At 45.4% G+C, this 27685-nt stretch overlaps 1 protein-coding gene across 1 annotated transcript in view; it reads right to left on the bottom strand.

Moving 5' to 3' along the window:
- The window catches only part of LOC132008241 (receptor-type tyrosine-protein phosphatase eta-like), a 163979-nt gene that overhangs the window by 8236 nt on the left and 128058 nt on the right, over positions 1–27685 (bottom strand). The window contains exons 8-22 of the mRNA XM_059386735.1: positions 26724–26981; positions 25503–25781; positions 23200–23490; positions 18980–19111; positions 17291–17501; positions 17054–17178; positions 14709–14796; positions 11172–11213; positions 10630–10638; positions 10438–10525; positions 8380–8470; positions 6420–6493; positions 6182–6316; positions 4069–4188; positions 433–593 (exon numbers count right to left, since the gene is read on the bottom strand). Coding sequence (XP_059242718.1) covers positions 433–593; positions 4069–4188; positions 6182–6316; positions 6420–6493; positions 8380–8470; positions 10438–10525; positions 10630–10638; positions 11172–11213; positions 14709–14796; positions 17054–17178; positions 17291–17501; positions 18980–19111; positions 23200–23490; positions 25503–25781; positions 26724–26981 — 2104 coding nt within the window. The remainder of the gene's footprint in view (positions 1–432; positions 594–4068; positions 4189–6181; positions 6317–6419; positions 6494–8379; positions 8471–10437; positions 10526–10629; positions 10639–11171; positions 11214–14708; positions 14797–17053; positions 17179–17290; positions 17502–18979; positions 19112–23199; positions 23491–25502; positions 25782–26723; positions 26982–27685) is intronic.

Here is a 27685-nt window from a genome sequence, read left to right as displayed (position 1 = left end):
AAAACCCACAGGAACATATCAAATAAAATACAAAAGCATGCAAAGGAATGATTCGGATCCATGTTAGGACCATGTTTAACTGTGTAGGAAGGAGACGGATAAGTAGAGACTTCATGACGTAAGATCTTACTAATTAAAAAAAGAAAATGACCTCATTTTATACTTTATTAACTGCTGGTTGAACTATTTTATAAGAAAATGTTATAAATAAGAAATAAGAGTATACTGTAGTTTAAAAAGAAAAAAATAGAGGCAATATACCAGATCTGGTCCACAGGTTATATAGTTTGCCAACCCCCATTCCAGTTCCTGGTCCTTTATACAAACCGTTCTTGAATTTGCAAACGCCTACTGCGTTCCCTCTTGGGCCTTGCTTTTCTAAAGTCTGATATGGCACTTGAAATCTGTCACACACGGAGCACGTCTGCATACCTGCAGTGGACCAGAATGGGTGACTCAGGAGGACTCTGCTTCATGTAGTCACGAACAAGGTACCGAAAGTTAATGAGCAGGTCTGTGGTGTCGGGAACGCCGTGGTCTGGCCAGGAGGTGAAATGAAACTGTCGCAGAGGGTGACTCTCACTTGTCTGGATCTAAAAGCCAAGAAAGAGATAAGCATCCGAGAAGACCTAGTGAAACGGAGCCATCTGGGGATGCCGAGCTGCACGGGATGGTTGACTAGCAGCTAGATAGGAGTGGTTACAAGTAAAAGTTGCAATTTTACATTGCTACAACAATGGATAAAGTGCTTGCCCACACTCTGATGTGCTCACCAAAGCCCACAATATGCTCCAGAAGGAGGGGTTCTCACCCTTCCGTTAAGATTCCAAAAAGTGAAGTGACTCCCCCACACTCAGCTCAGAGGCAGCCTCTTCCTAGGACCCTGAGTTCAGACCTTCCTTTCCCACAGCAGGTGCCTGCCTGTAATGCTCTCACAGTCTTAGACCTACAGCTCCTTGGAGCCTCCAGAAGCCCATCCCTGAACCCACCTGGGAATGTCATCAACCAAAACACCAAAAATGAATTATACTGATACGGCTCTGATACTTGGAACCTTTGGGGCACGTCTGCCTCACAATCTGCACGCCTTCCAGAGAGTCTCATAGCAGGTAGCTAGTGAGCACTAAGTAAATATTTAGAATTGCAGGAGTTTGAGAAAAGGAACTCCCCGCCCCCAACACACCAAAAAACACATCTATTTCAACATCAGACAGACAATAGAAAGTGGATCTTGTTGTAACAGAGTGAGTGATGACACGGGCTGGTTTCCTACCACGGACAAAGGCAGGCACCTGTTATTATCAGAATTCCACCCAGGCTGGACCACTCCTGTCCCTATTCAACTGTGCTCATTATGCCCAGCACTGGGCACTGAGCTCAGCCTCATACCTACATCTGGACTCTAGGCATTTCCATCTCCTTTATGAGAGCTACCTTTGGAAGCTTCTTCTTTTTTTTTTTTTTTTTAATGTATATACATTACAAAAGCAGTGCATTCACATTGTTCAAAATATGGGAAAAGAGTAGAGAAAAAAGGCAGAGTGGAGGAGAGGGTACTGTGAAGTCTTATACACACAAAGGGGACAGTCACAAACTGAATCACAAGTATTCATCCAAAGAAGGAAAGCAGCTGTGACAGACAAGTGGACAGGGAGGTGTAGGGGGAGGTCAGACTTTTCAGCATTTTCTCTACAGAGGGTGGCCAGGTGCTCAGCTTAGGGGTGGCAGTCCAAAGAAACTTTTAGTTCTATCTGCTGTGTTCCCACTTTTAAGAAGGAAAATATATTCATGCACTTTGTGTAATTAAAAAGGAGTCTTAGGGGGTAAAGTGGTATTTTACTAAATGCTACGTGGTCTCCTGGAATCATTCGATCCTGGAACAGGAAAGGGCTTTAGGGGAAAAATGTGAAATCCAAATGAAGACCGGAGTTTAGTTAAAAGATGATAACATCATGGTAATTTTGTTTAAATGATGTGAACAAAGCCATCCATGATTCCCCTCAGTCCCCTCCCCAAGCACGAAAGGAACCGAGGATAACCTGGTCTGGTTAAAATGGGCAAAATCTATAGAATAAGTGCATTATGAGGGTTTCTCAACCACTATGTGCTCCATCAACGTGTGAGAACAGCTTTGACAGCACCTCCAGGGGAGGAATTGAAATATTAATTGAAGCCAACTCCTTTGAGACACAGCATTCAGTGAAGAATTAATACTTAATATACTACCTTGTCTCCATGACTTTTGGAATCTTCAAGAATAATTCTTGTCAAGATGGGATTGGGAGGGAGACAAACCATAAGTGACTCTTAATCTCACAAAACAAACTGAGGGTTGCTGGGGGGAGGGGGGTTGGGAGAAGGGGGGTGGAGTTATGGACATTGGGGAGGGTATGTGCTTTGGTGAGTGCTGTGAAGTGTGTAAACCTGGCGATTCACAGACCTGTACCCCTGGGGATAAAAATATATGTTTATAAAAAATAAAAAATTTTAAAAGAAAAAGAATAATTCTAACCCACCAACCTCCCATAAAAGTTAACTCCACTGATTCTACTCCCAGGCTTTTCTTTGGTGCAATATTCACAATATGCATAGACGTTTGTCCCCCGGTGTGTTTCACTTAATTGCAATCTCGCATCTCTCCATGGTAATTACACAGTCTACGTAGCCATCATTTCTAATAGCTAAATAATGATACACTGACTAGATAACCTATAGTTTAGTTATCTATTCTCTGAAAGCTAGATATTTGAACAGGCTCCAAATCTTCCCTCCATTATAAATAATGCCGAGATTCCTCTTTGTGAATAATAAGCCTTGTCCTCTATTTCAGATTATTACTTTAAGACAGACTCTCAAACATTAAACCACCAGATCAAAGGAGAATGGTTATTTTGATGCTTTTGATATAAACCACAAAGGGCTATACCAATTTACACACTCACCAAAAGATATCAATGTGGCTTCATTGCCTCTATTTCTAGACACCCTATTAAAAAAAGGACACAGGGCGCCTGGGTGGCTCAGTCATTTAAGCGGCTGCCTTCAGCTCAGGTCATGATCCCAGGGTCCTGGGATCGAGTCCTGCATCGGGCTCCCTGCTCAGTGGAGAGCCTGCTTCTCCCTCTCCCTCTGCCTGCCAATCTGCCTATTTGTGCTCTATCTCTTGGTCAAATACATAAATAAAATCTTTTTAAGAAAAGAAAAAAGGACACATAATCTGACTTCCTGCAGTGTCTTCACCATGTAATTGGGTTTTTTTCCCTAACTTTTGGCGGGAGCTGGGTGGTAAGGACATGTCTATATGCCCAGAAATCTTATTAATGTAACCGCTCTCATAAACTACTCCCAACTGCAAAGTGCCACTCCTGAGGTCATATTTGCAACCAAATAATCCAAAAGGGCCTCAGTCTGTAACAAAAACTCTATAAACAAGTGACCTGAAAGCGGAAGGAACAGTGGCTGCTGCTGACCCTTGTTCTCAAGATTCATCTCGTTCCAGAATAACATACAGTAGCAAAAACAAACACAAAACAAAACAAAACACCAGACTGAGAAAAAAACAGAACAAGCTGGTGGCTGCCAGAGGGGAAGTGGGTCGGGGGGGGGGGGGCGAAAGGGGTAAAGGGTACTAAGACCCACAAACTCCCACTTACAAAATGCGTAAGTCACAGGGACAAAGAGGACAGCACAGGGACTAGAATCAATAATGTCGGAATAAAGTTGTGTGGTGACAGATGGGGACTACACTTACCCCAGTGGGCACCACGTAAAGTATGTAAATACTGGGTCACTAGGCAGTACACCTGAAACTAACGTAATATTCTACATCAACTACACTTCAAAAGGGAAAAATAAAAAATAACATGAACTTTCTCTTAAGAAAGTTAAAGCTAAGGGTTGCTTTAGAGTGTATGCAGATCATTTTCATTCTGTGAAAAGAGAGCAAAAGTATTTTTCTGATGCATAACAAAAAGTATATATATTGGTTAATATGAACCTAAAACTATCACCCCAAACTACTATAGGGTCTTCTTTTCTGAGGCCTATCCATCTTGGCCTCTTACTTACGTTTTTCACCGTGAAGTCTCTGATGGTCCATTCTGGAAGAACAACTTCTGATGTCATTGCCACCGTTATGTCCCCATAATCCTGAACCTGCTTGGAGGGCCAGTACTCCTCACATTTGGTCTAGAGTAAAATTGCATTTTTATTCAAAAAAGTCAGGTCGCACCGTCCGCCATCACTACAGCTTCATAAGGAAGACTGGCTCTTGGAAACTTGCATCAGAGACTGCGTCGGCCCTTTAGCTGGGTTCTGTCAGACTCCCAAAATTGTTTTTTTAATTTACAATTATGGCCAACTCTTTTACAATTGGGACGTTCCTCATAAAATTCCAGATTCCCGGCTTCTCCTGAGAACTCAGAAGATCTGGCCCACCCTGAGCCCCCATTTCTGCATGAAAATGGATTTAGAGCAGAACAGTCATTGTCCCTTCTCTGAGGACACAGTCCCAGCCGGCTTCCTTCGGCTCCGACGGCCACCAGCCCACGACTGTCCTCCGAACTAAACTCAGACTGACCCATAACCCCGTGCAGCTAAAAGAAATGAGAACCGTCCCCAGTATTTTCAGACCCACACTAATTAGAATAAAAATACAGACACGAATAAAAAGAATCAAATTAAATCACTCCGGGTCTTCGATTTAAATAAATCGGTGGGCAGATGTAAATAGAATAAAAATCAGGAAACATCTGCTCTGCAAGAATATCTAAATCTCTAATTTGACAAATGACTTAATACACCCACACGAACACACACTCTTTCTCCCTCCTCCCTTCCCGCCTTTCCGAGGTGTGTTCTACTGCAGGTGCCGTCCAAACCGATTATCTGACTCTTATCTGACTCGCCCCAGGGAGGTCTATTTTGCTCTAAAAAAACAGATGCCCGGACTCCACCTCCAGGCTTCTGACTCTGGCTGCGGACCTGTATTTTTTAAAAAGATCCCAGTTTCCAGACCACTGCTCCCACAAAGAACACAGGACTCAGACACACAATGAGATGGAGCGGATGCTCTCAGCTCAGCCTCTTCCCAGCTGGGTGTCGGCTGCTACCGTGTGGGCAATTCTTAAGATCTCTGAGCCTCAGTTTCCCCATCTACACAATAATTATAAAGGAGCGCTGTTAGAAGAAAAAAATAACATACGTGGAGTAAACTGACTGGCTCCCTTTCTTTTTCACCCAGAGCCAGTAAATCCACTTCTCCCCTGACTTGAGATAAACAACAAATGTGTTCTCCATTCATTCAACTACATCATTTTCATTTGCCTAACACTGATTTATGAAACTGTTCCACAGGGCAGGCCTTGAGCTCCACCACACCATAAAGTTTATTTGCATTCATAAGCAAAGTTCTTTTGTTTGCGTGAAAGTCTGTTCTCTGGATGCAAGGAAGTGAGGCAGAACACGGGCTTCTATACCCAGAGCCGTGTGAAATGGGAACCACCTCTTAGGGCTCACTGTTATCTCTCCCTCCCCCATCCCCAGCCCGTAGCACAGCACCCTACACATATTTGGGGCAGGGTAAACATCTGCTAAATTAAAGTGAAATGAAGAATATTAAAGGGGGAGAGGGGAGAGCTGAGATTTATCTGGGGAGGAGTCTGAGATCTGGGGTAGAGGAGGGGTTCCAGTGTTAAAAGCTATGTTTGATCACCAAGTTGGTCAAATCCCTCATCTCACAGATGAGATGCTGGCTGCTTAGAGACACAAAGGGCTGGCGCCCACTCCCAACAGGGAGATGACCCTGTGCTCCAGTCCCACGAGCTCTGTGTGGAGCTGACTGCACCCCCACTACTTATAACTCCAGGAGCGACCTTGTGAATAGAGAATATTGCTATTCATCCACAAAAGAAGGTAACAATAAAATGCTTTTTTTTAAAAAAAAAAAAAAAAAAAGATATTTTTAAACTTTTCTCTTAGAGGAGAAAAAGGCAGAAAATGAGTTTCTAAGAAGAGAGGTGCTGATGGTTGAGGGAGTGTTTTCTTTAGAAAGACAAATGCTTCTTAAGATATGCCTTCACCGCAGTCAAAATGAATGCATTAATTTAATTCAATAATTTAAATTAAAATAATTAAACAAAATAAATTTTAAAATAACTTAAGTAAAAAATAAAACACTTACCCTTCCCTGTTCGACACATTTGGTCAACATAACAATGGCATATACATTTTTCTCCCAAACCATACGCCAGAAATCTTTCAAAGTGTTGGGCAAAGGCCCTTGTGTGGCAATGAAATCTTTCTTGGAATGGTAGCCCTAGAAAATGGGAAGCAACCCAAATTCAGTGTCAAAGACACAAGGAGGAGCCCTGAAGATTTCCCCCGAACAAGCCATGCTCTGGGCTCGTCTCTCCACTTACGGGCATGTAGTTGGCATTGATGTAGTCATCAGCTGAGTGTGTCTGGATAGAAAGCTTGACACGGGAAATATCATCTGTGGCATTGAGAGAAAAAAGGTGCTCATTAGAAATATTTGAGGAGAGTTACACACAAGAGAGAAAAGTACAAAATGGCAACACAGGGGCTCCTCTCACATCCTGAAGGTGTGACACATGGCATTTTATGGGTGACCTACTGGATCCTTACAGTCAGCCCAAGTGACTGGCACAGAGGAATCAGGCAATTGCCTGCAGAAGCCCAGCAGAGCTACGCACTGGCAGAGCCAGGATTCGACCCCCAGGCAGCCTGCAGCGAGGGTCCGAGCTCTTCATTGCACCAGACCTCCTTCTCAGACAACACCAACCTACTGCTATTAGCATCCTTGGTGTGCATGCCACAAGCCAAGAGATTCACTGAGCAATTGTATTTATTCCTCAAAACTGCCCTTCTGGCTTTTGTGCCCATTTTACAAATGAGGAAACTGAGGGTCTATGAGATTAAGTACTAATGTCTGGTCAAAGACACTCAGAATTCAAATCTAGTGCTCCTCCCACGAAGGAAAGGTCTCCATACTTTCTCTATTCTCCTAAAAATGTCATTACAAAAAGTACCAAACTCAGGCATACGCTGAATGTGGAAGACTACTATGGGTGGGAAGATCTAAAACACAAAATCCTTGTGTTTTCATCTTAAAAATACACACACCATTTATCAGTTGCGTCTAAACACTACAAAAATAAATGCACACACAAGCTTGCCCAACTCAAGAAATGAAGTAATGTTAGAATTTCAAATGTAATCAGTAGCATCACCCTGCATCTGACCACATATTATCTCACCCTCCCCTGGACAAAATAACACGACAATTCCAAATTCAGTGACCTACACGAGTTTCAGCCCAAAACTCTCCCAAACTCTGGGTCTGAAAATCCCTGCAACACTCACAGGAACAGGCCAACGATCCTGAGTTAACCGTGCATGGGCTGTTCTGAGGCACATCCCACCAGCCTGATTTTGAAAGCATTTTTCTTGGCACAAGGGCCAGTACCTGCTGTCAATACAAGGACAGACGGCAGGAGGCACAAAGAGAAAGAATGCAGAAGCTAAAAAATCCTGAATCTAAGCAGAAGTTAATGTTTTAGACCGGAAAAGAAAAACACGGCTTCGAAGAAAAGAGACAATGTCTCTAAATGTCCTTGTGGAAAAATCATCTGCAGAGTCTATAAATGACAGCGAAATCAGAACACAGCTGCAATCTATTGATAAGTTCTTCGTGCCCTAATTCCCACCCGAGAGAGAGACCACAAAGAACTTTCCGTGGAGGAGGGCTTACAGTTCATCTCCACGGATGATGTGATAAATCACTCTCATTTTAAACCCCATTTGGTTTGTTGGATGTTATCCCCATCCATTAGGCAGACATTGTTACTTTTCCAATATGTGAATTCAAATACAAGTCATATTTAGCTGTGGCATGCGCTCATCAGCCCACCAGAGATGTATCTGGATAAGCAGAAAGCATTCCTCCCGTCCTCCTCCTGCTCCCTTCCTTTCCAGAGCAACAGTGGCTGAAATGAAGGGCTTTAAGAGAGAGGGGATAAGAGCAGGGACTCTGGCCCTTTTCCGGAAAGAAACGATAGCCCTGGCCCGCCAAGACCCTCTGTGCGACTCTGAGCAAACCCCCTAGCTATGCTGTGCCTCAATTTTCTCATCTACAAACCAAATATTCTACTACCTCCTTCATAAGGTTCCCCTGAGGGCTGGATTCAGTGGAATATGCCTAAATAAAGGGCTTAGCATCCCACAGAGGACTCATGAATGAACGTGGGCGTGGCGAGCCAGCACCCTGATCCCATTCCCCTCCACCGTTAGAGGCCTGACAGCCAGAGACCAAGAACAGGGAAGAGCCTATGGGGGGGCAAAACAACAACAACAACTTACAGGGCAGAACGTTATTATAGCGATTTTTTCCTCTATTCTCAGCCAGCTCCGCCGCATATTTAGGTAGACTGATTCCAACAAGCTTCAGATCCTGAAAACAAATGAGTTGTCCGTTGGTTTAGTGCCCAGATGTTAGTTACAAAGAGCACAGAGCACGACAGAACAAGGTGGAAGTGCAGAGGTGTTTGGGATTAAACTGTGTCCACCAAAAAGACAGGCTGAAGTTCTGATCCCGGGGACCTGGGAATGATGCAGCCTTATTTGGAACTTCGGTCTTTGCCACGGTCATCAAAAGAAGATGAGGTCATGGGGGCGCCTGGGTGGCTCAGTGGGTTAAGCTTCTGCCTTTGGCTCAGGTCACGATCTCAGGGTCCTGCGATCAAGCCCTGCATCGGGCTCTCTGCTCCGCAGGGAGCCTGCTTCCCCCTCTCTCTCTGCCTATTTGTGATCTATGTCTGTCAAATAAATAAATAAAATCTTTAAAAAAAAAAAAGAAGAAGAAGAAGAAGAAGAAGACGAGGTCATACTGGAGTAGGGTGGGCCCTTCATCCAACAGGACTGATGTCCTTCTAAGAAAAGAGACACCAAGATACAGACATATGAGGGGAGCCAGGTGTGCTGAGATGAAGGCAGGCAGAGGAGTTAGACTCCCACACCCCAAGAATGCCTGGGACTTCCAGAAGGTGACTGAAGCTTCTGGCAGGAGCCTTCCCTAGAGGCTTCCAATGAAGCAAGGCATTGCCAACACTTTGATTTTGGACCCCTGATTTCCAGAACCATGAGAGAATAATTGTTGTCAGAAGCCATCCAGTCTGTGGTGTTTTGTTACGGCAGCCCGTGGAAACTAATGCAGAGGTCCCACTCAAAGAAAAAGCATAATCCTTGCCTTCAAGGAGCTTACAACCTGGGAGCGGGGTGTAGGCAGAAATCACTAACTTTACAACGAGGCAGAATTAGATAAAGGCTGGACGTCGCTGACAGGCAACACCCCACAGGAGAAAGGGACCCAAAGACAGAATTTACGTCCTGAGCTGTGCTTTGAGTCGTGCAGTCGGTTGAACAGCAGCGCCCAAAAAAAGGCAGGCCCACATCCTAATCCCCGCAACCTGTGGATGTGAGCTGCTTTTGGTAAAGAGTCTTGCAGAATGGATTTAAGTTGAGAATCTTGAGGTGAGATCATCCCGGAATCTGCAGGGGGGCCCCAAATCTAGTAAGAGGTGTGTTCACCCAAGACACCCCGAGGGGAGCCACAGGGACGGGGGAGGGGGGGGAGCCACAGAGCAGAGACACAGCCCCAAGCCACAGAACACCTGGAGCCACTCACTTGGGAAGAAGCAAGGAAGGGGATCCCCACCCAGAGAGATGGAGGGAGGACCGGTCTGCTGACACCTGACTCTGGACTTAGTAGAGCCTCCAGAACCACAAGAGAATATAAATTTGATGTTTTAAGCCACGAGTTTGTGGTGATTTGTTATGGTAGCCACAGGAAGCCGATGCAAATGGGCAGGCAGAGACAGCAGCAGGGCGCAGGCCAGCACAGGGCAGGGTGGGGAGGGTGGCAGGGAAGGGCAGGGAGAGAGGGAGTGTGTGAGTGTGTGTGACCATTCTGAGGGAGTGGCTCTGGGCTGGTGGGGCTGGTCAGAGCACGCTGGACAGGACGGAACAGGATGGAAGCACGGGAACTCTTTACGCAGCTCTTCATGATGCTCAGGAATCAAACCTGGGCCGCACGGTGCCCCACGCCAGCCCCCACAGCTTCCCAACTACTCCAGTGAACAGCCCCCGGACAGAAATGCCCAGTTTCTCTCCCTCTCTCTGCATACTCTTCATTTCTCAACAAAGTTAAACACAAAAATCACTAGCAGTGAGGGTACATCTAAGGGCTCGCAGCCCACGCAGCCACAGTGGGACCCCCGAGGGGGACATGGAAGAGCTCCTCCCCCCTCCAAGAGGGCCGCCTCTCACCCAGCGCTTCTCCTTGCAACAAAAATGGGCGGGTCCCCAACTTTTGGAAGAAACATAAAGCAGTTAAAAAACACATTATTTACAACCACGTACTTCATATTCTTCTGCAAACCCACAGTTGGAGTCCGCTTGTTGTTTCTTAAAGTAGGCCTCGAAATTCTCCACTTTGATTAACTTGGATCTAAGAAAATAGAACAACTCCTTAGGACTCTTGTACATGCAATAAAGTTCATGCTCAAAACAGAAAAATACAAGTTATTAGAAAAAATTAAAGCAGCTACTCACTTTTTAGGTCTTCATCATAGAAAGGGAAAGAAAAAAATAATCCATTAGAAACACCGACTCAGTCATGACTCGAGAGATAATAGTAAACATCTTCCCAAAAGAACAAAAACCATAGTAATAAATGGGGGAGGGAGGGCTCACTATAATGTTATTTACAAACCACTGAAATGTAAATCAGGAAATCTCACTTCTAGACCCTCTCATATAACTGATTGGCTTTGTGACTTCCAACAAGGTCCTCTCCTAGATATTGATAACCCATTTATTTTTCCTTAACAATCACAAAATACAAATTTATTGGTAGAATATGGAAGTGAGGTTTTACTCGCCTTAGGAGAACATGGCAAGGAAGCTACTAGCTTCCGGAGACAAATAAACACGTTCCTTGCAGAAAAACAAAGCTAGCAAGAACTTCAGGATGATCATGGCCAAATGTGTTAGAAAAAAGGACAGCAAGTTCCACCAAAAATTCTCTGGATAGTTACTGAACAGATTGGGGGATCAAATGTCTTCAAATAAAGCTCATAACTCCAGAGACTTACTTAATTTGAGAAAAGGATACCTCATTATTCTTCGCATCTTTCCTGTTTTAAAAGAAACAAAGACCCATTAAGACCAACAAAAGGGTAATTCTGGGCTTTTCCACTTTCATGTATCTACAAAATGCCTTTTATATATATATGACACTAAATCTTGTTTCCTAACACTAAGCTTAGAGGTCTAGGCAGCAAACCCTGGTTACAAATCTGCAAAGTAACTCTCTTTCATACCATCCAAAAGTATGGAAGAACCTTGCCCAGGCCACCGTTAGATATACCTCTGGGTAAACGTGAATCCGCAGCATGACTCCTTTTTAAAGCCAGAGTCATTTCTTCATACTCTTCGAGAAGGGCTTCCCGATAAGTTAATGGAATAAACCAGAAAATATCTCCACTATAGGTATGTGGTGGGATCCTGGCAATCTCCTGCATTGTTGGCTAAACCCCATATTGGTGTTTAAAACATACACACACACATACAAACACACACACATACACACACCAATTCTGGAAGGTGATTTGTCAGTATGTATCAAAATTGAGGGGCTCCAGAAATAGACCCTCAACTCTATGGTCAACTAATCTTCGACAAAGCAGGAAAGAATGTCCAATGGAAAAAAGACAGCCTCTTCAATAAATGGTGCTGGGAAAATTGGACAGCCACATGCAGAAAAATGAAATTGGACCATTTCCTTACACCACACACAAAAATAGACTCAAAATGGATGAAGGACCTCAATGTGAGAAAGGACTCCATCAAAATCCTTGAGGAGAACACAGGCAGCAACCTCTTCGACCTCAACCGCAGCAACATCTTCCTAGGAACAACACCAAAGGCAAGGGAAGCAAGGGCAAAAATGAACTATTGGGATTTTATCAAGATAAAAAGCTTTTGCACAACAAAGGAAACAGTTAACAAAACCAAAAGACAACTGACAGAATGGGAGAAGATATTTGCAAACGACATATCAGATAAAGGGCTATTGTCCAAAATCTATAAAGAACTTAGCAAACTCAACACCCAAAAAACAAATAATCCAATCAAGAAATGGGCAGAGGACATGAACAGACATTTCTGCAAAGAAGACATCCAGATGGCCAACAGACACATGAAAAAGTGCTCCATATCACTGGGCATCAGGGAAATACAAATCAAAACCACGATGAGATATCACCTCACACCAGTCAGAATGGCTAAAATTAACAAGTCAGGAAATGACAGATGCTGGCGAGGATGCGGAGAAAGGGGAACCCTCCTACACTGTTGGTGAGAATGCAAGCTGGTGCAACCTCTCTGGAAAACAACATGGAGGTTCCTCAAAATGTTGAAAATAAAACTACCCTATGACCCAGCAATAGCACTACTGGGTATTTACCCTAAAGATACAAACGTAGTGATCCGAAGGGGCACGTGCACCTGAATGTTTATAGCAGCAATGTCCACAATAGCCAAACTATGGAAAGAACCTAGATGTCCATCAACAGATGAATGGATAAAGAAGATGTGGTGTATATACACAATGGAATACTATGCAGCCATCAAAAGAAATGAAATCTTGCCATTTGCGACAACATGGATGGAACTAGAGCGTATCATGCTTAGCGAAATAAGTCAAGCAGAGAAAGAAAACTATGATATGATCTCCCTGATATGAGGAAGTGGTGATGCAACATGTGGGCTTAAGGGGGTAGGAGAAGAATAAATGAAACAAGATGGGATTGGGAGGGAGACAAACCATAAGTGACTCTTAATCTCGCAAAACAAACTGAGAGTTGCTGGGGGGAGGGGGATTGGGAGAAGGGGATGGGATTATGGACATTGGGGAGGGTATGTGCTTTGGTGAGTGCTGTGAAGTGTGTAAACCGGGCGATTCACAGACCTGTACCCCTGGGGATAAAAATATATTATATGTTTATAAAAAAATTAAAAATTAAAAAAAAAATTGAGGGGCTCAGTGGGGTAAGCATCTGCCTTCAGCTCAGGCTGTCATTTCAGAGTCCTGGGATCACTGAGCTCCCTGCTCAGTGGGGAGCCTGCTTCTCCCTCTCCCTGTCCCCCTCCCGCCTGCTTATGCTCTCTCTTTCTCTCACTTACTCAAACAAATAAAATCTTTAAAAAAAAAAAATTGGAAACAGGAACCATACCCAAAGAGTCAGCAAACTGCCCACTTTGGGATTTAGCCTAAGGGAATAATCATGAATGTGCCCAAAGATTTAGAGACAAGTTAACTAACTGTACCAAAAAAAATAAAATATAATAAAATAAACTGAAGACATCAGGAAAATTGAATAATTTCCATACAGTTGAAACTCTGTATCTGCTTAAAATGAAGAAGACTTGAAGCTGTCCAGACTAGAAAATGATGTCCATAATATGATTCCATGTGTGTGTGTGTGTGTGTGCGCGCGTATCTGTGAGTTTCACAACCATATCAATGTGAAATGTAGTTTTGTGCAGAAGCTGTGATTATGAATTATCTAGTTCCTTTGCTCTTCTTTTTCATTTCTGCTTTGTTTTTTGATTTGCTACCACAAGCATGTATAACTCTTATTTCAACAAGAAACAATAAAGCTGTTTTGACCCCCTCCACACACACACACACACACACACATTTAAAATCTGCCTGTCAACCCAACAGGGCAAGATGGTGGCAGAAGAACCTGGCATGGCTGCTTTCAGGGACTCTGAGCCAGAAGGAAACTCCCTGGCTGGCCGCACCTGAGGATGAATGAATGCCAGCAGATACACAGGCTTCACTTGCCCCACACATGGTCAGACAAGAGAGCTAGCAATAAAGTGCAAACACTGGGTTCAAGTTCGCTTCTACACTTCCTACACTCAGCTTGTGTGTCCTTGCAATGGGGCTTTCAAGACCCGCCTCCTAGAGCCCCATGAATATGAGAATTGATGGAAAACACAAATCCAGTCACACAGGAAGCACTCAAAACAGAGATGCTATTTTTACTCCTCACACGCTGTATCTATTTAACACTCAGTGTCACATCACAGAGTCTCCTAGACATCCCGGCAAAGCTCCCTACTGCTAGTCAGACCACACATGTGTTCATACTTAGCTAACTCGAGAGTGAAATCTCTTAACACCACACCACTGATTCCGGAACCAGAAGGCACAGTTCTGAGGAAGCACCTTACACGGCAGTGTTCACCAGGACCTGATGCCGGGGCGGCTAAGGGGAAGCAGGACTGGCCAGCAGTGGACAGTGTGAATCACGGGGATTGGGGGGGGGGAGGGGTTGCGGGCCATGACACTGGTCCTTCCAATCGTGTGACTCTCTGAAATTTTCCATAGTAAAAAGCTCCCTTAGGGCACCTGGGTGGCTCAGTCATTAAGCATCTGCCTTCAGCTCAGGTCATGATGCCAGGGTCCTGGGATCAAGCCCCATATCAGGCTCCCTGCTCAGCAGGGAGTCTGCTGCTCTGTCTCCCACTCCCTCTGCTTGTGCTCCCTCTCTTGCTGTGTCTCTATCAAAGAAATAAGTAAAATCTTAAAAAAAAAAAAAGTCAACATAAACAATCACCTTTTCTTTCTCCAGAAGATGAAGCCGCCCACAGCCACAATTACCAAGGCACCAAAGATGCACCCAAAAACTGCTCCACAGATGACACCTGGGAAAAGTCCAAACAGGAGGCACTTCAGAAGATGCTCACGAGTTGATAATATACTATATGTTAATTGAATTTAAATAAAATTTTTTATATTTTTAATTTTATTTTATTTTTTCAGTGTTCCAAGATTCATTGTTTATGCACCACACCCAGTGCTCCATGAAATACGTGCCCCCCTTAGAGACAAACCATAAGAGACTCTTAATCTCACAAAACAAACTGAGGGTTGCCGGGGTTATGGACATTGAGAGGGTATGTGCTATGGTGAGTGTGTGAAATGTGCAAGCCTGATGCTTCACAGACCTCTACCCCTGGGGCTAATAATACATCATATGTTAACAAAAATTTAAAAAATAAAATAAAATACTTGCCCTCCTTAATACCCACCACCAGGCTCACCCAACCCCCCACTTCCTCCCCTCCAGAACCCTCAGTTTGTTTCTCAGAGTCCACAGTCTCTCATGCTTCGTCTCCCCTTCCAATGTCCCCCAATTCACTTTTCCTTTCCTTCTCCTAATGTCCTCCATATCGCTCCTTATGTTCCACAAGTGAGTGAAACCGTATGATAATTGACTTTCTCTGCTTGACTTCTTTCACTCAGCATAATCTCCTCCAGTCCCGTCCATGTTGATACAAAAGTTGGGTATTCATCCTTTCTGATGGAGGCCTAATAGTCCATTGTATATATGGACCACATCTTTTTTATCCATTCGTCCGTTGAAGGGCATCTTGACTCTTTCCACAGTTTGGCGACTGTGGCCATTGCTGCTATGAACACTGGGGTGCAGATGGCCCTTCTTTTCAGAACATCTGTATGTTTGGGGTAAATACCCAGTAGTGCAATTGCAGGGTCAGAGGGAAGCTCTATTTTTAATTTCTTGTGGCATCTCCACAGTGTTCTCCAAGGTGGCTGCACCAGCTTGCATTCCCACCAACAGTGTAGGAGAGTTCCCCTTTCTCCACATCCTCTCCAACACCTGTTGTTTCCCGTTCTGTTGATTTTGGCCATTCTAACTGGTGTAAGGTGGTATCTCAATGTGGTTTGGGGGCAGAAGACATATAAATGGCTAACAGACATATGAAAAAATTGTTCAGCAAAATTAAGCTTTAAAAAAAAAAAAAGATGTTCACAATTGGCCCAGAGTCTTCAAACCAGAGAGTGTGTGTGTGTGTGTGTGTGCGCGCGCGCACGTTAAATATCTTTGGACATAAAATTAGTCCAGGCATTTGGGATCCAGGTTCCTCCGCCCCAGCCCACCACCAATGGGCTGGTCTTGAGAAAGTCACGGCTCCCCTCCCCAGGGTTCCTCCACTGCAAACATAGGGAACTGGGCTGTCTATGATTTTCAAGTTGTTCTTACTGCTGATGTCTTTCTTCAGATGAAATTGCATGCAGCAGCCCAATATATAAAGTAGAAAACCAGGCAGAAATGCTCTTTTGGAGGCAGGGTGGGGGCAGGGAGGGTCTCAGATCTGGGTCCTATTTGGTAGAATGACCGCTGTTTAAAAACCACTAGGAAAAATGTTCCCTGTGGTTCCTCCACCCCTAACTCTGTGAGACTAATACCCACCAACGAGCGGAAGTACCAACAGCACTGTGCTTAAGTGACAGAAAACCCATCTGATTACTGGGGGAGAGGGTGGGGGCTCCCTGAACTTGGCTCCTGGGGCTTCTTTCCTGAAGCCAACAACTATCAAGTGTAAAAACCGGACACACTAACAAACAGCGGATCACTTTGCTGCTGGCCTGAAGGTAAGGTATATATTCCCTTGGGTCCCTGAAGCTCCAGAATCACTTTGTTCTGTGTGACAAAGGAGTTTGAGGAGAGAGTGTCAGGCCTGCCTCTACACAAGTCACTGCCCCTCTCTGGGCCTTCACAGCCTCGTGCCTCAGAGAGGAGCTGGACAAGACAATTTATGCGGCTCGTTTGGCCCTAACATTTGAAGGTGCCATGCACTAAAGTCAAATGGAGCCTGGCACGTGGGCACACGAACGACCACTCTGAAAAAAAGGACTAAATGTGTTTGCAGAGTGGAAGGGCAATGGGCCGAGGAGAGAGAGAGTGGGGGCGGGCAGGGCGGGGGGTCTCCTTCCAGGAAGCAGATGTGGCCCTTGGTGGCCACGAGACCTCTCAGCTTCTGAGAGGAGAGACCAGCCCTCCCAGGGATGGAGGGAGGCGTGCAAACTCGCGGCCTTCTGTCCACACCAGAAGCAAAACCCCACTGAGATGTTAAGAGCACTGTTGTTCTTGTCTACCTGGATCCTGGGGCAAGAACACTGCATCTGAATAAGGACTGAAGGACACGTAGCTCTCGGGCCCATCTATGAGTCCATTATTGCGAGGGTTAAAGGTGATGTTGGTGAAGCCGGCCACACAAGCCCTATGGGATGACAAGAAGAAAAGAGAGAGCTGAGACGGGGCCACCTCCATGGTGTGCAAACTTCGCACTCACAAGGATGGGCCCCAGAGGGCAAGAACCACTAGGGCATTACCGATAGGAGCCCAGGGGTTCCAGCTTCCCGTTGTAATAACCGTGTGTGGTTGACTCGTTCCCAACCTCGACTTCGTATTTCAAGACCTCAGCCAAGCCCTGAGAACGTCTCTTCTCTTCTGTGGTGATGAGGTACGTCACGTAAGTGTCTGAGGCCCCGTTTTTGAAATCCTCATACGTGTATCTCAAAACATCTGCAGATGGCTGAACAGCTAAGAAAGGCACACAGAAAGAAAGTCATAAGATAAGTGACTGCAGAGAGAGATTTCCATTCCCCACGTATCTAAATAGTGACATTGATGCTGGGCGGTAATGGCGATAGCTCCCATCTCTCACGTGTTCTCCGTCAGGCTTCACTTAAACTAAGTTGTACCTGCTTTACTTAATCTCTGTGCACTAAACGACAGACACTGGCAACAGTCTCATCACACTAGTTTACTGTACCCATCTTACAGGTGGGAAAATGAAGGCATGGAAAGCTAAAAGAACCTGGGCCCAAGACCACACTGCATTTACAATGGGGTTGATTTTCAAGCCAGACCATCAACTTAGTGCCTGTGGTCTCCTTACCACAGGGTGACGTTGGTCACTGTGGTCACTATGAAATATTTCCTCCTTCATTCAGCAACGTCTAAGTTTGGATTTTGCTGGAAACCTTCACCACAAAATGACTTGAAACAGACCCAAAACAAAAAGACAGAGAGACTGAGAGATCTCAGCATCAGCTGTGGAAACCCTGCCATGGGTTTATGACACCAGCAAAGTCCTTGTCTTCCAGGATTTCACACGCCTCACAAGGGGCTCCACCTCTGGGTCCTCGAGGAGGTGAGGACAGTACCCTGGGCAGGGCTGAGAGAATGGGCAGAGGCAGTACTGCATTGTTCCCATTTAAAGAATCAACAACAGAACGTGGCCTTGAAAATGCAGCCTTGTGCATTGCACAAGGACAGCTAACACTAACAAGAACAACCCCAAATCACACCCTTCTTCCCACCAAAGAATGTAATGGAGCCCCACTGGGGAAAAGGAGCATGTGAGCCCCCTCCTCTCTCAGCTGTGAGGACGCTTTCTGCAAGTGTTTAACCACAAATGCAGAAGTCACTTTCTGTTTTCCTTCAAGAGAAAGTCACCCTCTAGTATGACATGTGTGTGTGTGTGTGTGCGCACATATGCACGCACGTGTGTGTGTGAGTGAGAGAGAGAGAAAGAGAGAGAGAGAAAAAGAGAGTTGGTTAACAGACTAACATTCTGTCACCTGAAAGATCCTGTGTTGTAAAAGAGAACAAAAACCTAGGTCAGAGGTCAGAGCCAAGTACAACCCACAGGCCAGATCCAGCCGGCCACCCATTCTGACAAATAATATTTTAATGGAACAGCCACACTCATTCTTCACGCCCCTTCTGCGGCCGCTCTCACCCCACAGTGCCAGAGTCGGGCAGCTGTGAGAGGGACTGCACGGCCTGCAAAGCTGAAACTATTTGCCATCCAGCCCTTCACAGAAAGTCTGTCAACCCTAACCTAGATCATTGGACAAAGAGCTCACCCACCGCCTTCTGAGAGCCAAAGCATGGGTGACAGTGTAAAAACAGACATGTGCTTGTATCTCCAGAGTGCCTCAGTGGGCACAGGAATGGGCCCCTGTCACGGCATGGCTCCTGGGCTACTGGAGCCATAACCGACCCCTCCTTACCATTCCCAGTGGTGAGAATAAGCGCATAGGCTTTGATGGGTCCGTGGCTGGCTTCAAAGCCACTGAACTCAACCTTTACGGAATTGTGACTGATGGACGTAATATTCGGGGATGCATCTGGAGAAGGGGGGTCTGAAACAGAACAAAACAAAACATGATCACCCACCATTTAAAACCAAAGAGGGAACAAAATTATTAAGGAGAAGTTTGCTGTAGTGCCTTCAAGCTCTGCCCTTGCTCTGGGAGCGGGGAGGGGGCTTCGGGGAAAGCACATCCAGAGCCAGGGACAGGAAAGGGAAGTAGGGGGCAGAGATGGCAGATCCCCAGCTCCCAACGGCACCTTCAGCATACCCAGCCACACGCCTGGGCAGGCTCCCAGCAGCCTTGTTTGTTGAAAACAACCTGCCTTTGTTATCGTCTTATCATCCTGACCCAGAGAGCCAGGGGGGATGGAGAGCGAGAGAGAGCCTGCGTGGCTGGGACTCTGAGGTGGGAGCTGTCCGCAGTCACCTGCCCACCGCGTGGCCACGGCACCGGACAGTTTGCTTGGCTGAGGACCATGATGGAACAGAGAGACCTGGATGAAAGCAAAGCTGAGGGATGCCTCTGGGTGGCTCAGTCGGTTAAGCCGCTGCCTTCGGCTCGGGTCATGATTCCAGGGTCCTGGGATCGAGTCCCACATCCGTCTCCTTGCTTGGCAGGGAGCCTACTTCTCTCTCCACCTCTACCTGCTTGTGCGCGCGCGCTCTCTCTCTCTCTCTCTGATAAATAAATAAAATCTTTTAAAAAAGAAAAGAAAGAAAGCAAAGCTGACATGGAGAGGATGCGCTTTCTCCTGAGACCTGGCTGTGTTCCTGGTCCATATTCTTCAAACTAAAGTCGTCATTTTTTTTGCTGGAGTTGGTTTAAAATGCCACCTAGAGAAACCCGACTGATCCCCCTCCCAGAAAAGCCCATGCAGGAACATTCCATGCACAACCTTCACGAGGATGTGCCTCCCCTTTTCTGAACTGAGCTTCTGAAGTCAGCCTCCGAGTTAACGCAAGAGGAAGAAAACGCTGAATTAAAGATGATCTTTCTACACACACACACACACACACGTACTCTCTCTTTACCTAAATCTGTCTCCCACGTACAGTTCGAATGTTTTCATCATTATAGTCAAGATTCAGGGAGACTGAGAAAACTGAACAAAAACACCGCAGCGGGGCTCCCACACTTGGTGCTGCCCAGGGCGGCAACACCAGCCACGCAGAGCTGCTCAGCTGCTAAAACATGACCAGACCCAGTTCGGGCGTGCTAGGTGTGTAATCACAGACTGGATGCTGAAGACTGAGCATGAGAAAAGAATGTAAAATAATTCATCAATAATTGACTTTGTGTAGATTATGTGTTGGAATGATGTTTTTAATATATAATATATAATGATGTTTTTTTTTTTTTAAGATTTTGTTTATTTGACACAGAGAAAGAGAAATCACAAGTAGGCAGAGAGGCAGGCAGAGAGAGAGAGGGGGAAGCAGGCTCCCCGCTGAGCAGAGAGCCCGATGCAGGGCTCGATCCCAGGACCCTGAGATCATGACTTGGGCTGAAGGCAGAGGCTTAACCCACTGAGCCACCCAGGTGCCCCTATAATGATGTTTTTAATATTAAATGTGATTTAAATCAATGTCAGCTCTTCCTTTTTACTTTATTTTTTCAATTTTCATATAAATATTTTATTTATTTATTTGAGAAAGAGAGAGAGAGTGAGCAAGCACGAGTGGGTGGGGGAGAGGCGGAGGGAGAGAGAGAAGCAGACTCCTAGCTGAGCAGGGGAGCTGGACGCCAGGCTCCATCCCAGGACCCTGGGATCATGACCTGAGCCGAAGGCAGACGCTTAACCCAGTGAGCCACCCAGTGCCCCTTTTTACTTTTTTTTTTTTTTTTTAATGCAGCCCCTCGGAAATGTTAAATGCTGCAAGAGACTCCTATTATTTTCTATAGGATAGCACAGCTTTGAACCAGGCTTCCGCAACTTCACAAGTAACTGAGAGCAGTGACCACTTGGGGGCGCTATCCCCATGTCTAATTCTCAACCACCTAGCCAGGCTTCCCAACACAGACTCCGAGGATTCCCCTCAGCTCTTTGCCTGTAAGCTGCCCAGAGGGGACTAGATCGTCAGCGGCATGCTAGCTCAACTACCTGCAGGGCTGGAAATCCTTTCCCTCTCTGCCCTTATCTGAATCCTATGCTCCAGGGACCCCGTCGGCCTTACTCACCAGTGTCCCTCACCCCAGGCATAGAGTCAGCAACTAACCAATGACTAGAAGACCATCACTCCAGTTCTCCCAGATTACCCATCCCATACCTCTCAGAGAAAATGCAGCTCCACCTTTATGATAAATAAAGGATATGTTAATTTTGTCTATAAAAGTTCATCTGCGGGAGGGGGGCACCCGCATCGCTCAGATGGTTGAAAGATCAGCTCTTGGTTTCGGTTCAGGTCATGATCTCATGGGTCATGAGCTCGAGCCCTGCATCAGGCTCCATGCTCAGCCTGGAGTCTGCTTGAAGATTCTCTCCCTCTGGCCCTCTTCCTCACCCCCCACCCCACTCTCTCTCTCAAACAAATAAATAAATCTTAAAGAAAAATTCATCTGAGGAAAGAGAGAGGTACAGATTGAAAAGTAAGAGAATTACTGGACTAAAGAACTGGCTATTATCCAAACCTACCATACTGTTCAGCTTCAGAAACAACTATTTCTGACAAGTTCCTTCTCTTCCCTAGGCACTGCATATAGCCCTAAAGATATGGAGTCAGATATGGCTTATGTTTCTCAGCAGCTGTAGAGACGACACTAAAAAACAGAAACTACAAAGAAGGTTCATTATTTCTGTTGTGTTCTAGACTGCTGCCGAAACCTGAAGGAGTGTGACCCAGGGCATCTGATACAGTTGTGTACTACACAACTTCAAGGAGCCCCATGCACACTGTAGTCCATATGAATGGTGTCCCCTGGAACTGTGTGGTGCACTACCTGAGCAGCCATACATGGCCACCCTCAAGCAGTCTTGCAAACACATGACCTCATCTAATTTGTATAACAATCCTGAAAGCTAGTATTATGTCCGCTTTTTATAACCAAGAAAAACAAGGCTCATAGAGGTTAGGTAACTCTTCTGAGATCCCATAGCTGGCAAAAGGCAGAACTCAGAATCAAACCCAGGTCTCCCTGTCCAAATCCAAGGCTCTGTGCACAGAACCACTCAAACACTTTCAAGTCAGAGTTCCTGTAGTAAGAGGCCTTTTTTTCTTATTATTACACTCATGGATTCTTTGGAAAATTTCCAGAAACATTCTAATACCCCAAAGGAAACATATACAGGAGTCAAAAGCACAAAACAAGACCAACCCACCAGGCTGATCTAAGACATAATATTGGCAAAGACACTGCAAGGAAAAGACAGGTAAAAACAAAACAAAGACGTAAGAAGGAACTTTTATTCCAAGTATAAAAAATAAGAACAATGAGCATGAAAAGTTTGACTAGTGGGATCCCCTCGACAGGAAGTGATCCCTGTGCCTCAAAATAGGTGGGGAGCTTATCCATATGGATTCTAGGGAAATGGGAATCTTGACTGGATATGTAATCATAGGGCATAAAAGCACTTCTCACTTTTTAAGTGTGATGGTAAGCAGTGTGGTTCTGTCAGAAAGGGGAAAGGAGCTTCTATCTTGGAGGAATGCTTCCTGATATATGTATAAATAAAGGTATAGAATGACCAGGACTAATCTCAAAGTAATCCAGTCAGGGAAGAGAGGATCTAAATGAAAGAAGATTGGTCAAACTCTGACAAACGTTCAACTGGGTGGTGATGGATATGTGGGTTTCTTTATGCCTCCTTCTATTTTTGTGTATATATGAATATTTCTATGTGTATATATGAATTATTCTATAAAACAAAGGAAGCTTTTGGAATACAAAAAAAAAAGAGTCCCTCTTACTCTGCTTTTTAAGACTAGATTTCTATAGAAGCTTCTATAGAAGCTTCCAACTCTAGATTTTGGCTCACATAGAATTAACAGTCTATGCCAACAAAAACAAGTATTTTAGTAGAAATTGAAAAAGAAATACAGGTTTTTAGGCCACACTTGCAGACCCACTGGGACGGCATTCTCCAGGAGTGACCACAATGCCACCTGCCCCCCCTCCACCGCCACCACCACAAAGCCCACCTGTGATGCCAGTGAGGCAGGTGTTTTGGGCGGGAGACGCCGTCTTGTTGCAGGAAGAGGCAGCGACGCTGATGTTGTAGGAGGTAGAAAAATTCAAACATGTGATTTCTGTCCTGTACTCAGTGCTGTTCTCTGATGAGCAGTTCTCCAGGTCTGTCACATTTTCCCAAGCTCCTCTGCTGATCTCCAGCCGGAAGCCCGTGTTGGCGCCAGGAGGACAGGGCCACTTGAGAATCAAGGTTGGCTCTTTGGGGACCACTTCGCAGTGGAAGAAGGCTACTGGTGCGGGATCTGCCAAGCAAGGACAGCACATCGTGAGAGTCTGGGACTTGTGCCTTGCCAGACACTGGCCCTCAGAGAGCAGCAGAATCCCAGCTCATCTGTAATGCGGAGAGAGCCACGCGTTCCAGTAGAAGAGGCAGAGGCTGACATTGAATCAGGCATCACTGAACTGTGTGACCTTGGCTCAGTCACCCAACTAAGCCTCAACTGCAGGACTGTATGCGGAACTACATGAACTAGTGGCCTCTAGTCACCACGCCGGAAGATGACAGGGCTCCGTGAGAACGAGCTGTGGCACAAAGGCATGGGAACAGCAAACTCCTTCACCCGCGTCATCTCATCTTGGGGCCCTCCTGACAATCCTTCTGGAAGAGGTAGGGTTAACACCTATTAACTCTGCCGATGTGTCAGCTGAGGCTTCAAGAGGTTACGTTAAGTTGCTAAAGATGATGTGACTGGTAAGCAACAAAGCCAGAACTGGACCCCAGGACTTCCAAACCCAAGGCCAGGGTATTTTGTAGACACACAGCATGCTGAATAATCAATGGTAAATGGGATCAGTTTCTTCATCTTTAAAATGGGGTGTCAGGGTTGCCTAGCTGGTTAGTCAGTTAAGCTTCCAACTCTAGATTTTGGCTCAGGTCATGATCTTGGGGTTGGGTACCAACGTACTAAGGGAGAGTATTATCACTACTTCAAATGCTGCAGTATTTTGCAGGAGGAAAAGCACTAACAAATCACTAGGAGCAGCTCCCACATGCTTCACCGGAGGCCTGAAAAAGTCACCTGCCCAGTGCACACCTACTGCCACAGCACCTCTTCCAGCCCCTCCAGTCATAAAGGCTCATGTACGTTTTTCTCTTGCTATCGGTGGCAATTCTTATAGCTAAGATAAATGTCAGCATGGAAGCAACCCAAACCGCAAAGGTCAGTGTCTAGACCAGGCAGATGGAGCCCAAGTCAGCAGAAGTGACTCAGAGTTGCCAGGATTTCTTAGCGGCTCCCCATGAGAGGTCAGAGGTCATCAAGGTCCCAGCTCCCGCACCACCAGGGAGGCTGATCCAATGGGAACCCTCTACTTCCAGATCAGCCTGAACACACTTGCACAGCTTGGTCTAAGGAAGAGAAGATGTAGGTACAAAGGGGGGGAGAATAAGGGGGTACACAGGTGCCAAGGTGACAAAGGGTCAAGCAGATCTGTGAGCCGAAATACTCAGAACCACCTGTAAAACACTCCCTGGGTCCCTCTCTGAAGCTCCTTCAGTTAAACATAAGCTACCCTTCTCTTTGTAGCACTATTTACATTGAGAGATAAGGATCAAGACAGGTGAAAAGGCTGAGCATCCATTTTAACAATATTCTTTTGATCTTCTTCAATGGGGAAACCAAACTATGAACTACAAGCCTGGATGGTATCCATTTCCTGGCACATTGCCTCTCAGGCCTCACCATCTGCCCATCCATCGCCCCCTTGCTCCCATTGGTCCACTCCCACCATTCTGGCCTCCTGATCTTCCTTCAACCCAGTGGGCATACTCCAGCCCCAGGGCCTTTGCACTGGCTGTTTCTCTGCCTCATGCTCTATGTCCTGACAGTCATATGGCTGGCTCCTTCACTTCCTTCAGGACTTTGCTGAACAGTAGTTACCTTTTCACTGGGGCACCCTAGATAAACATCTCATCTCCCCCTTCCTTCTACTTTCCCTCTGCCCAGCAGTAACTGTCATCTAATAACTTACTTATTTATCTTGTTTATTATCTGTCTTCCCCACCAAAATAAAAATTCCAGGAAGGCAGGGACTTGGGTGTCATTTAACAGCACTTGGCATATAGTAACTGTTCAATAAATCCCTGAGGGAACAAACAATAAGAATAACTAGACAGCACTAATAAGCTCATAGGATATCTCAAAGAGATCAGTGTATTCCGTACAACGTGAAACTTACTAAAGTCTGTAGAGGACCTACCTGCAAGGTCAGCACCACCCAGGAAAGTGTCCAAGTGCCACCTGAGGCTACTCACCTGTACAGAATGACTGCCGGCTCGGTGACAGGGACCAGGTTGCATTCCCAACTTGGGTGAAGATGTCCACCATGTATACCGACCCAGGTATTAACTCAGTGATGGTGGCATCGGTAACACCGATGTCCGTGATGAGTTCTCTTGCATGGCTGGAACTTCCATCCTTCTTAATAAAAAGGTGGTAGGTGTACATATCGGAATCTCTATCAAAGTTCTGCCAAATTAAGGTTGCTGCTGTGGTGTTGGTACTTATTTCAATGTTGGATACAATGCTGGGCCCTTCATTTCAACAACAACAACAACAACAACAACAACAACAAAAAGGCATGGATTAGCCCTGAATTCCAAGACTATTTTATTTACTTCCTCTAAAAAACCCCTTTGGGACTGAATAAATAAAGCTAACATTTGCTGACTCAAACAACAGAAGTCTTCTTCCCAAAAAGACCTTCAGAAAATAATCATACAGATTAAATCTCAGAAAAAAAATCCTTTTTTACTGCTTTTAATTATCTGAAATATATTTTCCAAATATAATTTCCTATCTGTTTTGGAAGTCTGATTAAGGAAAGAGAAAAATATACTAAAAAGATAACACACACTACCATGTCTACCATATAAGTTAGATCAAACATGAGCAAGACACCTGAAGTACCTGGGTGGCTCAGTGGGTTAAGCCTCTACCTTTGGTTCAGGTTATGATCTCAGGGTCCTGGGATCAAGGCCCGCATTGGGCTCTCTGCTCAGCAGGGAGCCTGCTTCCTCACCCCCGCCCCTCTCTGCCTGCCTCTCTGCCTACTTGTGATCTCCCTCTCTGTGTCAAATAATAAATAAAATCCTTTAAAAAAATAAATAAATTTTTAAAAAGACACCTCCCTTACTGCTCCTCATGTGAGCAGTATCTTCTAATGGAAGCATGACAAGGTGACCCTCCTCTAGCCTGTACTCCCAAGGAATTAATGAAACACTTATGTCATCCATGCTTATCAGATCACTTTCTGCTTCTAAAAACAATCCCAGGTTCACATGGCTCAGTAGCAACACTGAGAACAGCAGAATCTCTGCTGTTTTCTGATGTTTTCCACTTAAGCAGCTTCCTACTCTAGCGGGAACCCGGAAACACAGTGGTCCCTTCCCCACTGTTTAGCCAACGCTTCCGACTCACCCTCCAGGAGAGAGTCGGGGAGAATAGTCCTTGACCAGGCATCCTAAGAGACTTACTTGTGTACTGTGCAGTGAAGTCAGAATTCCCCACGATGTGGTCCACTTCTGGAAAGATCGTGATGTTATATAAGGTGCCTGGAACCAAGTCCTTGAGAGTGATCGCTTTGTGAGAGCTGTATGTCCTGTTAGAGCCGTACTTGGACTGTATGTCCAGGTAGTAGGTATAGTCAGAAACATTATCTGTATTCTGCCACTCCAACTCCATTTCGGTTGTGGTGACATTGAGCACACGGATGTCAAAGACCACACTGGGGTCTGGTTGGAAGAAAGGAAGAGAAGAAGAAGTCTGTCAAGGACTAGTATAATGCCCACCTTGATTTCAAAATGTCAAGAGAACTGTTCTTTTGCCATCAAAGCCTCAAATGAGTTCACAAAAGATAAATTCCAAAACAAGGCGGAAACACACACACTCATTTCTTTCAGGAATTTTGGCTCCTCCATAGCACAGATGAATGTGCCAATTCATCTGCCAGTTCTCTGGTCTTCTGCTTTTGCCCTAAAAATGCTCCCCCCTTCAGGGGTCTTCTGGAGTGGAAATCAAGTTCGGTTTCCTGATCTAAGTGCTGATCACCAGATGGGTTCAGTGTGTGAAAATTCATCAAACCACGCACTTAGGCTGTGTGTGTTTTTCAGGATGTATCCTGTATCTTGATAAATAGGCTTTTGTTTTTTAATCATTTCCTCAAAAGAAAACATCTTCCTGTAAGAGAACAGCTGAAATGCAGAGTTGACATTCGCTAGGTTGGGGGGAATTTGAGGACGGGGTGAAGGGAAAACACATACACACAGTCCAGCCTCGGAGCTGGGCTCAGAAGAGAAGTGTCCCGGGGACCCCGCTCTGCCCACCTCGCCTCCACACACCAAACCAGATATAATATGAATGCACAGATCAAGGCCCAGAAATAAGGACATAAGAAGAGCGTCTCTTCTGCCCTTGCTTTCAGCACACTTCTCTCTTC

This window comes from Mustela nigripes, unplaced genomic scaffold (genome assembly GCF_022355385.1).
Source record: "Mustela nigripes isolate SB6536 unplaced genomic scaffold, MUSNIG.SB6536 HiC_scaffold_76, whole genome shotgun sequence".
In the NCBI taxonomy this organism is placed as follows: Eukaryota; Metazoa; Chordata; class Mammalia; order Carnivora; family Mustelidae; genus Mustela; species Mustela nigripes.
Note: the sequence above shows the minus strand (reverse complement) of the source record. Positions and strands in the feature narration are given on the sequence as shown.